General features: G+C 40.5%; 1 protein-coding gene across 1 annotated transcript in view; it reads left to right on the top strand.

Annotated features, from left to right (window-relative positions):
* The window catches only part of LOC115118566 (zinc finger protein 665-like), a 32,332-nt gene extending 19,596 nt beyond the window's left edge, over nucleotides 1–12,736 (top strand). The window contains exon 4 of the mRNA XM_029647221.2: nucleotides 10,661–12,736. Within this exon, the coding sequence (XP_029503081.1) occupies nucleotides 10,661–12,423 (1,763 nt within the window). The 3' untranslated portion in view covers nucleotides 12,424–12,736. The remainder of the gene's footprint in view (nucleotides 1–10,660) is intronic.
* The last annotated feature ends 956 nt before the right edge of the window (nucleotides 12,737–13,692 follow it).

Below are 13,692 nucleotides of genomic sequence, written 5' to 3'. Positions count from 1 at the left end.
AGCCACTTTTTCCAGCACAAAAAGTTGTGATACCCTCTCTTCACATCTCCTAAGAGATGTGACTATCCAGATACATAAGCAAAAACGAAGACATAATCCAAAAAGAAAAATATCCTAAACTAGGTATGTCTATCCGGAAATGGCCCACAAAGAAAAATAATTTCCCTCTTCCCATCCCAGATGGGACACGACATACAATGGAGAACTTAATCAATAAAAGCAAAATAAAATTGCTGCAAAAACTGATTGGGTCTCATGCTCCATACCGTTATCTCGCACCTGGCTCCTGTTATTAACCAGACAGCTTGTTTCGCAACCCCACGCTCTGAATGTCCCATCCTTCTGTATTTTTCCAGCATGAGAAAGTTCCATGGCCCTGATACTTTTAACAATGTTTCAAATCAGCTAGGTAGCATAACACATACATCCATCCACACAAGGCAACAGCAAAATATTCAATCAAATATGGTAATGTCTATAATGTAAAATAACCCCAAGGGTGTGAAAAAAACTCAGCAATGAATCATATAACAGTTACAAAGTTTAAACTACCTTCATGTCAAAAGAGAACAGCTCATTCAAAAACAGAACAAAAGAAAATACTGAAATTTAGGTCCCCCTTTTGACTCCTGCTAGGGTGTCACTCAATTATCCTTTATTTCAGCAGTCATAGCATTTCATGAAAATAATAAAAGTTTATTACTAATAACAAGTTATATATGCCTTTGTTGTATGCCTTTGTTCCCCCAAGGGTGTCACTTATCAAAAACAGGATAAAACTTTATTGTTATTGACATGTAAGATGTAGGATAAAACTTTGGTCATGGAAAACAGAGTAAAGAATTATTAGAAACCATCTGGTCCTCTCAGCTACTTCTATCCTGTACCAGGTGGGCTCCTTGCCACCCAGGGACTCCAAACCATGTGTCATCATCAGTCAGTCCCATCCTCCCCTGAAAGCATGCGTCCGTATCAGCATCGCCAACTGGAGCATCAAGCAAAGGCATCATGCCTGAAGCCCTCACCACATCTGTAACAGACTTGTCAAAACACAGTATGATGCAAGCAGCACATCACATCAATAACAAATAATACAAGAATTAGGGTCAGAAATCCAGTAACCATCCTACCAGTGCACTTACCAAACCAGGCCAAGAGAACAGACTCCTCCACCCCCCCGTGGACCTCATCTTAGCAGATAGTGCATCAACCCCGCCTTAGATTGTGAAGTTTAAAAACTATCATCTGGACTGGTATTAGGAATATACGTGCAACATTGTTTACCGAACATCTTGCAGACGTCCCCTGACTGGCAAGAAGCATATCCAAGGCAAGTCTATTCTGTCTGGAAACCCCAAATGTGGCCTCAAGCTGTTCAGACATACTAGTGAGTGCATCACGGGAGTAATTCACAAAACGCTGTTGATCATAGTAGATATAATTAATCCATGCAGTCTGTCAGCATCCACCATGGCTGGACCCATAGTAGGTAGTAAGTGCCAGAGTCCATCATTCCTACCCAAGGCCTGAAACTCATGAGGAATCCCCACTGGCACTCCCAACAGGTTAGTGTGTATGTCAACTACATCCTCTGTCCATGGAGCACTACTACATCTATGTCTCCCATGGGATGGAATGTTTTCAGGTCCCCTGGTTACAGAACTCAGCAGCTGTTCAGCAACAACATCAACAATGGTCAGTGGAATTATCAAACTGGTCAGACCACACGTACCTTGCCATTCTCCTCTAAGAATGGGTCTCAGCTCTCTTTGGCTCCACTCATCCAACATACATCAGCCAGACCACTAGTTTGGTTTAGGCCTGTAACTGGCCAAGTGGAATTAATGGTTATGTTACTCCTGCAATCAGCTTCAGGCAATCTCCCATAATCAATGCCATTACCTGTACCCGTGATGCACTCGTAATTGCCCCCATATGCCTCAACACCCCAAGAGGCCCGATGAGGAGGTACTGCAGGAAACACAAGGCTCAAAGAGGAACAGAGGGTTGAATTGGGCTTAACCTGGTAAAAACTTCTCAAAATACACAACCACCCCTCTCCTTCTCCTACAGCAAATGGGTGTAGCCAGAACAGGTCTAGCATAACTTCAAATAATACAGTCCTTTCCTCTCAGGGTTTTAGCTGTGTACCTCATATAAGACAGCCACAAATTGTCCCTACTATCAAAACCAGTCTCAGTTTCTAATTGATCAATAGCCGAATAGTCTCTAACATTAATTACCTGAATGGTATTTTTAACACAGTGGTGGTAGAGGAGTGTGTCCGGTTACCTCTGGTCTTGGCAGTACCTTGATAGAAAACACACCCATCATGTCTGTCCTCGTCCTTTGTAGTCCGAGGGTGTGAGTGCCTGCATCAGAGAGCTTAATAGTTTTGATGGTTAGTAGGATTTCATCACCTTTACAAAGTTCAACATTGCTCCCAGGTTTCCCCATATCATGGAAAACCTATCCACCCTTGTGGGATCCTCCATGCTATAAGGATACCCTCTTCTCCAATCCTAGAACTGTCCGAAGTCGGTTATCATGTAATCTCTACTCTAACTTCTTGTCTACCCAGATCTAGGGATTCTTATGCTTATTTTGGAACAAAATACACATCACTTAGCCAGAGCCAGACACATCTTCACTTCTATGAACAAAAACAGGGGTGATAGGACAGGTAGGGTTACTTCATTCGAGAGTTGGCCCCCGGAATTCTGTTAATTCCAGTTCTTCTCCCGAACTCTGTTTATTGTCCGACAGTGAAAAAGTGTCTTACCCTTCCGCCGTGCGATATGAATCTGGGTAGCTCTTTCAGCTAGCTGTCACCAGGGGTCTTCTATGGTCCCCAAGCCTCTGGGACTGGATTGAGTGACTTCACCTGTAGTTCACCTGTAATGCATAAAATCCTGGACATACAGGCTTGGTTAACAAACAATTTCTCATATGTTTTATCTGATTATATCTTTAACTTTATTCCCAATTGTTAGCTTACATTTTTTTTTAGTTTCTATTAAGCCCCATCCTATCCTAGTTAATTTACCCATCCCCTTTTGATACCTGACTCTGCCCAGGTATTTTTCTAAATTTAGGTAAGATTAGTATATTATCTTATGTCTGACATCATGAAGGAGCCCCTTTTAGTTTTCCATGTATCCAATCCAGACCAATTCCCTGTCAAGTTTTTATCTACTTAAGAACTATCTGCGCCTTATATATTTTCTTAAATATATATTTACCAATTTAAACCTTTTCTCTCATATTTCTCAAATACCACTAAGCTTCTAACTGTCCAAAATCAACCTTAAAGTCCTTACATTTCTAAATAATAAACTCACAGATAGGTATGTTAAATTTAATACTATTTTTATTTTTAAGTTAAATTTAGTCTTACAACCAATTCAAAACAAATGCTTATCATATCAAAATCCTTCCTTCAAGGACTCTCAGTATTCTATCTGACAATAACATGAATTTAATATATGTTGCAGAGTGCAGAATTCCTTGTCTACAGTGATTTATCACCCCTAAGAACTGAAACTTATTTTTCTATGTAATTCCCTGCCCTATTGGCTTAATATATATCCTATCCTAACCTCCTAACCTAAACTCCTTTATAATGAATTTACCTTAAAACTAGTACTCAATATGACCACATTCATTATACCAATGACTCTCCCCAAGGCTGATCAGACCTTAGAAGACAGTCATGATAAGGTCCATGAGTCAACCCACCCTTTTATAGTCAAGTTCTATACTACACTAGACATATTAAAGAACCCTTTATCCTTAAAATCCAAATTCACTTGTGTAATTTAAAACTCATAAAATAAAAACTCATAAAGTTCCATATTTGAGCGTGTCTCTTTAAAATACCTTTGCACCAAAACAAATAGTCCTAACAAATGTTTTATGTGTATATATTTGCAAACCTTAATGATTAATCAAAACTTCCAGGCCTTTCCAATTTGGTCGTTTATGGCCTCATTCTCCCCAATATTATAATCCTGATATTTAATAAAAATAACGTATTTTCCCTTGGCTCCTTCAACTCACATTTACATCTCAATAAAACAAAACACCATCTGCGTGTTCCTCAAGGAAAAACAACTTGCCCCTGTTACGTATGTCTACGTATCAAGGGAAATGTTCAAATAACCAAATTCAACCTCGCTAGTTTACCGAAACATGTACAATTATGTTTTACCATAGAGGTTGCTTTTCACCATTAATACCCTGACACCGTTCCACATAATGGAAACAGTGCTCAAATTCACTGGTGCTATTCAAACGATCAAACCAAGAATCAACAACCATCAGAATCCACCATCACGATGTTTTATGACTCAGACATCCAATCCCTCTCTCTCACGGCCCAATTACAGTCCAAATAAACGCCACAAATCAATGATACCCACCCAGCGAATCAGCTGCTAGTTTTTAGCATCTTTCCTTTTTTAAAAATGTACGAAATGTTTATCATTTACATTACTCCTTTTAAAGGACACTAACCATTTTCTCTGTCACCCCCAGTCAAGACATCATTTCCGTGGCGACGGAAACCTCGCTAGTGATGTCATCAACAAGCGCTCAATCTTGACTCATTTCGCAACGATTTTCAACTCATTGTAAATAATGGTTGGCTGTCTGCAACAACAGTATTTCGGGTTCGATAAACCAAACCTAATTTATCACATCTGTTGAATCCTGATTTAGAGTTTACAACATCAATCAACATCTCTCAATTCGCTAATCTTATAAAAACATTTCGATGGACACAAATCTATCGTAATTGTTCCCCCGTTATTATTCAGAATTAATTTGATTTAAGTTACTGTCTCGTCGTCTTTGAATTAGCATTTTAATTACGACTCTTTTCCCAATGTATTATTCCCAACAAATCATTTAGTGAACAGACATCGCCTTGCATCAAAATCTCCGTTCTTATATTAAGTTGAATGAATTAGTCTTTCAATTTGAACCAAACAAACTATTTAAAACGTTCAGTTTATATCTTATACCAATACTAGTGACTATAACTTTCTCTGCAAAACAACCAGTTTAATTAAAACCAAAAACTCAGACATATATAACTACTCTTTACACCTCAGCTGGGAACCGAACCCCGGCCTCCCACGTGGCAGGCGAGAACTCCAGCACTGAACCACCAATGCTATGGAACTGAGATCCTCCGCAAATAGATCCAGTTTACAGTTATCTGTATTTGTTACTCCGGCATCTGAACAACAGAAAATAGCACTAATTTAAACGCCCAAAGTTTTCCCTCAATTAGGATTCTCATTAATCTCGCTCCCTTCGTATCTGACCCTTCTTTCTTAAATACGTGAATTTTGTTATTTTCTGCCTCTTTCTCTCTTAACCCACATTCCATTGTTTTCAACTGGACCCCGGTTGGCAGTCCCCCTCCTAGGTAACCTGCTTGCGTCCATCTTAACTTTACTCCCTCCCAGACTTTCTTTATATCCTTCCACTGTCCCTTTCCCCCTGATCTATATTCCATTTTTTTTTCTTCTAGGAACTCATTAAACTTCAGCTTTGGAGTATTGGGGGTCGCCATTGTGAATTTTTAATCGTGATTCAATTTAATTCAATCGGAAATTAATCGTAACTTAATCTGAATTTTACCAGACTACTTGAATATAATTAGAATATACTTAGCCCGTCGTTAGTCAATAACAACGATGTATTCGAGGAGACACTATTGCTCACACTCTGCCTTATCTCAGAGCTTTTCCTTGTATATTCAGTTCGAGAAAAACGATTGGGTTGGTATAGCTTTCGTGGAGCGCGCAACCAAGGGATCTATTCGACTATATAGTCGCAATATTAAATATTATATTCAGATCTTATTTCAATTATACATCAGTCATTTTGTTCCTGATTATACATTTTACACAGAAGTTATAGATACATACAACATGGAAATTTTACATACAACACAGAATTTTCGGATTTATTCAATAACCCTTCTTGAGTTTTTTCTCTCTCTCTCTCTGTCTCTCAAACCATCAACAATCTTAATGGAGACGATTACAACCACATTACATTTTAATATGAACAGTTACAAATACACGTTATCTCTCTGACCCCTATCAGCTTATCTTTATCATTGACCTCTTATCAGACTGGATTTACTGGACCGAGTCTCTAGGACAATCCCCTCGGCGCCAGGTTTAATGAATAGCAATTAGCTATCCCCTTACTGATATCTATCCCTAATCTCTATCTCTATCAATTATACACATGTCCCCCCCTATTTAAAATGATCTCTGACCCTCTATCTGAAACTAATAATTACACATGTTCGATCCCTATCAGAATTATCTTTAACCCCTATCGGAACAACAGGCCTCAAAAGTGATCCCTCATCATTGAAAGCTATCAGACTGCGCTGACCGGGTCACGGGACAAAATTACCATTTATCCCCTCGGCGCCAGATTTAATGAATAGTAATCAGCTATCCCCTTACTGATATCTCATCAATGATTTAATCACCCGGCCGTCGCCGGTTTGTACCACATATGTTCACTCTACTGTTCTTTGACTCGTCAGCAAACAAGAATTCATACTTACTCGGAAATACTGATCAGAATTTAGACAGACTATACGACAATATGCAAAGTTTGATTTAACAGGTTTTGCTTACCTTGTTTATGGTGCACCTTTTAGATCAGTTTCCCGAGTTGAGCAGAATTATTGTCCTCCCTGAATTTCTTTCACCCGTCTCTTTTTGGAACCGTCCTTCCGTCACTCTCCTTCTCACACCCAATCAACTCACTTCGACCGGACCGTTATTCAACCATCCTCTGCTACCATGTTTTGTTGATAAAAGGATATTAGAAGGGTGAGCCGGTTAAGGATCGATTCAGACCAGGTGTTAAAATTGTACGACAAGTAAACAGTTTATTTCAGAGGGAGAATATCTGGTACACGTAAATACGGCTCTTCCGTTAATTCGTGTTGGAACAGCAGGCAGAGAGCGCGTAAACAGTCAGCACAGCCCTTATATACGTCACAGAAAGTAGGTTGACTCTAGGAAGATCGGATCTCCGGATTGGTTCAGCTGGTTGTAGTCTGTAGTCTTCTGCCATTGGCTCAGTTGTCTGTCCGTCATCGTAGAATCTTCTTCGGGCACACAGTGTTTGTTTAAAAGGGAGATTATGTGTGTAATGTGGGAGCTATCCTGTAGGGGACCCCACAGGCTTTACTGTGAAAACACGTTGCCATGTGTTGTCTCAGTTATAACAATGCAATAGCCACGTATTTAGCAGTAGATTGGTCTCCTGCATAATAGCAACTGTTGACATCGTGTGGAAGCTGTAGGTATTGCAACCTCGGCCCCATTTAATGTGGTTCACATTGAACAATGGGTTCTAGTGGGGCATGGATATATTTTCAGTGATCAGATTTTCCTACGCTTTTCGATGAAACACACGTTCTGTTATAGTCACAGCCGTGATTTAACCAGTTTTATAAACGTCTGAGTGTTTTCTATCCGCACATACTAATCATATGCATATACTATATTCCTGGCATGAGTAGCAGGGCGCTGAAATGTTGCGCGATTTTTAACAGAATGTTCGAAAAAGTAGGGGGTAGGAGTAACAGGTTAACAGTGAAGAGGTGACTTCGGGATGCTGGCCTTCTAGGCAGAGCCATATCTCAGACTGGCCAATAAAAATAGAAGATTAACTTCTTGAGTCGAGCCATCCCGGATCCGGTATCGTGACTACAGCCTCAAGCTCATTACCATAACGCAACGTTAACTATTCATGAAAATCGCAAATGAAATGAAATTAATCTATTTGCTCTCAAGCTTAGCCTTTTGTTAACAACACTGTCATCTCAGATTTTCAAAATATGCTTCTCAACCATTGCAAAACAAGCATTTGTGTAACCGTATTGATGGCTAACGTAGCATTTAGCGTTAGCATTCAAATAAAATCATTTACCTTTGAAGAACTTCAGATGTTTTCAATGAGGAGACTCTCAGATAGCAAATGTTCAGTTTTTCCTGAAAGATTATTTTAGGACAAATCGCTCCGTTTTCTGCGTCACGTTTAGCTACGAAAAAAAACCTGTATCCAGGATTGTGTAAATCTAAGCTCATTAGCATAACACAACGTTAACTATTCATGAAAATCGCAAATGAAATGAATCTATTTGCTCTCAAGCTTAGCCTTTTGTTAACAACACTCATCTCAGATTTTCAAAATATGCTTCTCAACCATTGCAAAACAAGCATTTGTGTAACAGTATTGATGGCTAACGTAGCATTTAGCGTTAGCATTCAGCATGCAACATTTTCCACAAAAACCAGAAAAGCATTGAAATAAAATCATTTACCTTTGAAGAACTTCAGATGTTTTCAATGAGGAGACTCTGTTAGATAGCAAGTTTTTACAAAAAATATTATTTGTGTTGACAAATCGCTCCGTTTTGTTCATCATTCTTCATCACATTTGGGTAAGAAAAAAAAAGAAAATTAAGTCATTACAACGCAAACTTTTTTCCAAATTAACTCTATAATATCGACAGAAACATGGCAAACCGATGTTTAGAATCAATCCTCAAGGTGTTTTTCACATATCTAGCGACGATAAAATCCATCGTGGCATTTTACTTTCTCTTCTGAAGAAATGGAACGCGCATGGACCTACAGATTACGCACACAGGACACCGGGCGGGACACCAGGTAAATGTAGTCTCTTATGGTCAATCTTCCAATGATATGCCTACAAACACGTCACAATGTTGCAGAGACCTCGGGGAATAGACAGAAACCGCATGCTCATTCCTGGCGCATTCACAGCCATATAAGGAGACATTTGAACACAGCGCCTTCAGAATCTGGGGCATTTCCTGTATGAAACTTCATCTTGGTTTCGCCTGTTGCATTAGTTCTGGGGCACTCACAGATAATATCTTTGCAGTTTTGGAGACGTCAGAGTTTTGTCTTTCCAAGGCTGTCAATTCCATGCATAGTCGAGCATCTTTTCGTGACAAAATATTGCGCTTAAAACGGGCATGTCTTTTTATCCAATAATGACATAGCGCCCCCATAGGTTGAACAGGTTAAGATGGGCAAAAGAACACAGACACTGAATAGAGGAACTCTGCCTAGAAGACCAGCATCCCGGAGTCGCCTCTTCACTGTGAATGCTGAGACTGGTGTTTTGCGGGTTCTATTTAATGAAGCTGCCAGTTGAGGACTTTTGAGTAGTTTGAGAAACAGACAAGACACTAATGTACTTGTCCTCTTGCTCAGTTGTGCACCGGGGCCTCCCACTCTTTCTATTCTGGTTAGGGCCAGTTTGCGCTGTTCTGTGAAGGGAGTAGTACACAGCGTTGTACGAGATCTTCAGTTTCTTGGCAATTTCACGCATGGAATATCCTTAATTTCTCAGAACAAGAATAGACTGACAAATTTCAGAAGAGAGGTCTTTGTTTCTGGCCATTTTGAGCCTGTAATCGAACCCACAAATGCTGATGCTCCAGATACACAACTAGTCTAAAGAAGGCAATTGTTATTGCTTCTTTAATCAACAGCAGTTTTCAGCTGTGCTAACATAATTGCAAAAGGATTTTCTAATGATCAATTAGCCTTTTTAAAATGATAAACTTGGATTAGCTAACACAACGTGTCATTGGAACACAGGAGTGATGGTTGCTGATAATGGACCTGTGTACTCCTATATAGATATTCCATTAAAAATCAGCTGTTTCCAGCTACAATAGTCATTTACAACATTTAATATCTACACTGTATTTCTGATCAATTTGATGTTATTTTAATGGACAAAAAGTGCATTTTTAAGTGACCCCAAACTTTTGAATGGTAGTGTATTTCGGGTCTGGGAGGGAAAGCCCCAGGTCCATTTCGGAAGGGGTCCAACTTTTTGTACCCATGAAAACCTCTAATTTGGGTAGTCATAAATTTAAGATTATAATAACTTTCAATTTGCAAAAAATAACATTCTGAACAATGCTTTACTTTTTCTTTGCACACATTCGGAGAATTTGCCAAGCTGCTGAAATTGCGTGCTTCCTAACTTTAGGCTATGCGATTTTAAAACCATCCACAATTATATTTTGGGAGACCCTAATGATCCTCTGTGGCTATATCATGCTCTGTGGTTTAGTATTTTGAATAATTTGATTTATTTCTGTAGACAGGAGTAATTTACATATTATGGGCAAATGTAATTAAATTGACTTAGGGAGAAGCTTAGCTAACCTATTGGACGCGCTGCCTATGGGGAAGGGACTACCTGAATGTTTGTTTTCACTTTCCTTTGCAAAACGTTTTGCTACAGTGTGCACTACTGAATATGGACCAGTTGTTTGAAAACAATTCACAGGCTTGTAAACGTATGTTTATTTTAATGCTAATGTAAAAAAAAAAAGATTCAGACTGGCGTCCTGTCCAGCTGCTTTATTTGTACATAATCAAGATGCCTCATGCTACATAAACAGAAGATCTATAGGCTCCGGCCTTTCTAGCTCGGTCAAGGCTACTTATTTTTAATTAATGAAATTAGTTAGTGTAATCCTCATTTGTAAAACCTGCTTAATTTATAGTTTTTGTGTGTGTGTATAAATGTGTATATATACTCATAATCTTTTTGTCTTTAGGTCCTGCAAAGGTTTGCAGCAAACCCACAGAGATGTCTTCATTGGAGAATGACTCCTCTCTGGGAGACACAGATGGACTGAATACAGACCCCTCACCAAGAGACACTGAATCCAACGTTGAGCATATGAGAGCTGCTCTGCCAGGGAGCAACGAGAGAGACGGCCATGAAAGCCAGAAAAACAGCAATACTACTAAAAGGATGCGATCCAAAGAAACCAAATGCCTCAAGTGTGATGTTTGTGAGAAGACCTTTAGCCGGAAGAACCTACTGGTACAACACAAGCTAACTCACACAAGACCCTTCAAGTGTGATGTTTGTGAAAAGACCTTCAGCAGGAAGGGGTCACTGGAAGCTCACAAGCTAATTCACACACTGGTACATCAGATGCTAATTCACACAGAAGAGAGGCCATTCACTTGTGGTCAATGTGGCAAAACATTCAGAATGTCCAAGCAGCTCGAACATCACATGTTGCGTCACAGAGAAAAAACATTCAGTTGCAAAGTTTGTGGAAATGTTTTGTCTACCAAGAAAGATCTGAAACGACATCAGCTTGTTCATGCAGTGGAGAGGCCGTTCAAGTGCCTGACTTGTGACAAGGGTTTCACATCAAGGAAACTGCTTATCGAGCACGAGAGAATCCACACCGGTGAAAAACCATACACCTGTGCTGTGTGTGGAAAGAGTTACAGACAGCATGGTGGCCTAAATATTCATATGCGAACACATACAGGTGTACGTCCGCATTCATGTTCAGAGTGTGGTAAGGGTTTTATGACAAGCAGCAGCCTCAAAAACCACATGGTTGTTCATACAGGGGAGAAGGCATTTAAATGTGAGACATGTGGAGCTGCTTTCGGCCATAAAGCAAACCTTCAGAGACACCAAGTTCTTCACACAGGGGAGAGACCTTACAAATGTGAAGTGTGTGGGAAAAGCTACCTTCAGTCCACCGACCTAAAAGCTCACATGCATCGTCATGGGGCAACCAAACCATTTATGTGTGACCTATGTGGGAAGACTTTTATGTACAATTTTCAAATGAGACGACACAATCTAAAATGGCACACAGCTGAAGGAGAGAAGCAGAGGGAACGACAGAGAAGAGAGAGAACGAGAGAGAGAACCGCCAGGAGAGCGGGAACCTCAACAAAGCCATTCAGTTGTGACATATGTTTGAACGGCTTCAGCTCCATGCTAACTCTGAAAAACCATCAAAGAAGTCACACTGGACAAAAGCAATACTCTTGTTCCATTTGCGGAAAGACCTTTGCCTATAAAAATACTTTGGATTATCACATGAGACTTCACAGTGGGGTGAAGCCCTACGCTTGTAAATACTGTGAAAAGAAATTTGTTCTTAAGCAAGCTCTAGAAGGACATGAGCGAACCCATACAGGTGAAAAGCCCTTCAAATGCAGTTATTGTGACAAGACTTTCTCAGTCAACACCAATCTCAAAAGACATGAGCGAGTCCATACGGGAGAGAAGCCGTTCATTTGTGACGTCTGCGGGAGAGGTTTCAGCCAAGCCAACAACGTCAAAGCCCACATGCAAGTCCACACTGGAGTTAGGCCTTATTATTGCAAGAGATGTGGAAAGGGCTTTTCTGACATAAGACACTACAAAAACCATAGCTGTAATGGTGTGGCAGCAACACGTGATCGGTCTCGTAAATCTTCAGACCGCTCTTTCAGAAATAAGAAAGGAGGTGAAGACAGCAGTGCTTGTCATAATGCTGCTGTGATGTCGACTCAGTGATATAATCTATCATTCACAGTGGGGCAACTTCCTGCTTTCAGACATCAGGAACAATGGGGATGTATCTGTAGGGTTAAACGTTCTGGGATGGGTTTCTGGAAAGCCTCATAGGAAATGAATGTGTGCTTTAGGAAATGAGATGAGTGCCTGCTGTAAATGCTTGGAGATATTGCTGTAAGTCTTAGGGTTCATGAGGCAAAATTCCTCATAAAGACATGACTGTTTATTTCTGACAGTGTACTGAATTGTTTAAGATTTTTCCTATTTTTAATTTTATTGTGTAAATCATTAAACACCTAATTCATGTAAGTCATTCACATTTTGTCTGTCATTTTGTCTCCTTTGCCAAGATAATCCCTAGGATTTCTGTTTGAGCTATACATACTTTTTATTGCCACCAGAGACTCTGGGTTCGCGCCCAGGCTCTGTCGTAACCGGCCGCGACGGGGAGGTCCGTGGGGCGACGCACAATTGGCCCAGCGTCGCCCCGGGTTAGGGAGGGGTTGGCCGGTAGGGAAATCCTTGTCTCGTCGCGCACCAGCGACTCCTGTGGCGGGCCGGGCGCAGTGCGCGCTAACCAAGGTTGCCAGGTACACATTGTTTCCTCCGACACATTGGTGCTGCTGGCTTCCGGGTTGGATGGCGCTGTGTTAAGCAGTGCGGCTTGGTTGGGTTGTGTATCGGAGGACGCATGACTTTCAACCTTCGTCTCTCCCGAGCCCGTATGGGAGTTGTAGCGATGAGACGAGATAGTAGCTACTAAACAATTGGATACCACGAAATTGGGGAGAAAAAGGGATACACATTTTTTTTAATTAAAAAATAAACACAACATGTAAAGTGTACTAATTTCTCTGAAATTTTGGCCTGATTTTTTTTCATCCCTTTTAACTCCTTTGCCATCCACCTGACAGCTGAGGCATGTCAATAAGCTGATTAAACAGCATGCTCATTACATAGGTGCACCTTGTGTTGGAGACACCAAAAGGCCACTCTAAAATGTGCAATTTTGTCACACAGCACAATGCTACAGTTTTCACAAGTTTTGAAGGAGTGTGCAATTGGCGTGCTGACTGCAGGAATGTCCACCAAAGCTGTTGCCAGAGAATGTAATGTTAATATCTCTACCATAAGCTGCCTCCAACTTTGTTTTGGAGAATTTGTCAGTACATCCAACCGGCCTCACAACCACAGACCACGTGTAACCATGCCAGCCCAGGACCTCCACATCCAGCTTCTTCACCTGCGAGATCGCCTGGTACCAGCCAC

Source organism: Oncorhynchus nerka, linkage group LG4, assembly GCF_034236695.1.
Source record: "Oncorhynchus nerka isolate Pitt River linkage group LG4, Oner_Uvic_2.0, whole genome shotgun sequence".
Taxonomy (NCBI): Eukaryota; Metazoa; Chordata; class Actinopteri; order Salmoniformes; family Salmonidae; genus Oncorhynchus; species Oncorhynchus nerka.
The sequence above is the reverse complement of the archived record's forward strand: the minus strand, read 5'-3'. Positions and strand labels throughout refer to the sequence as shown.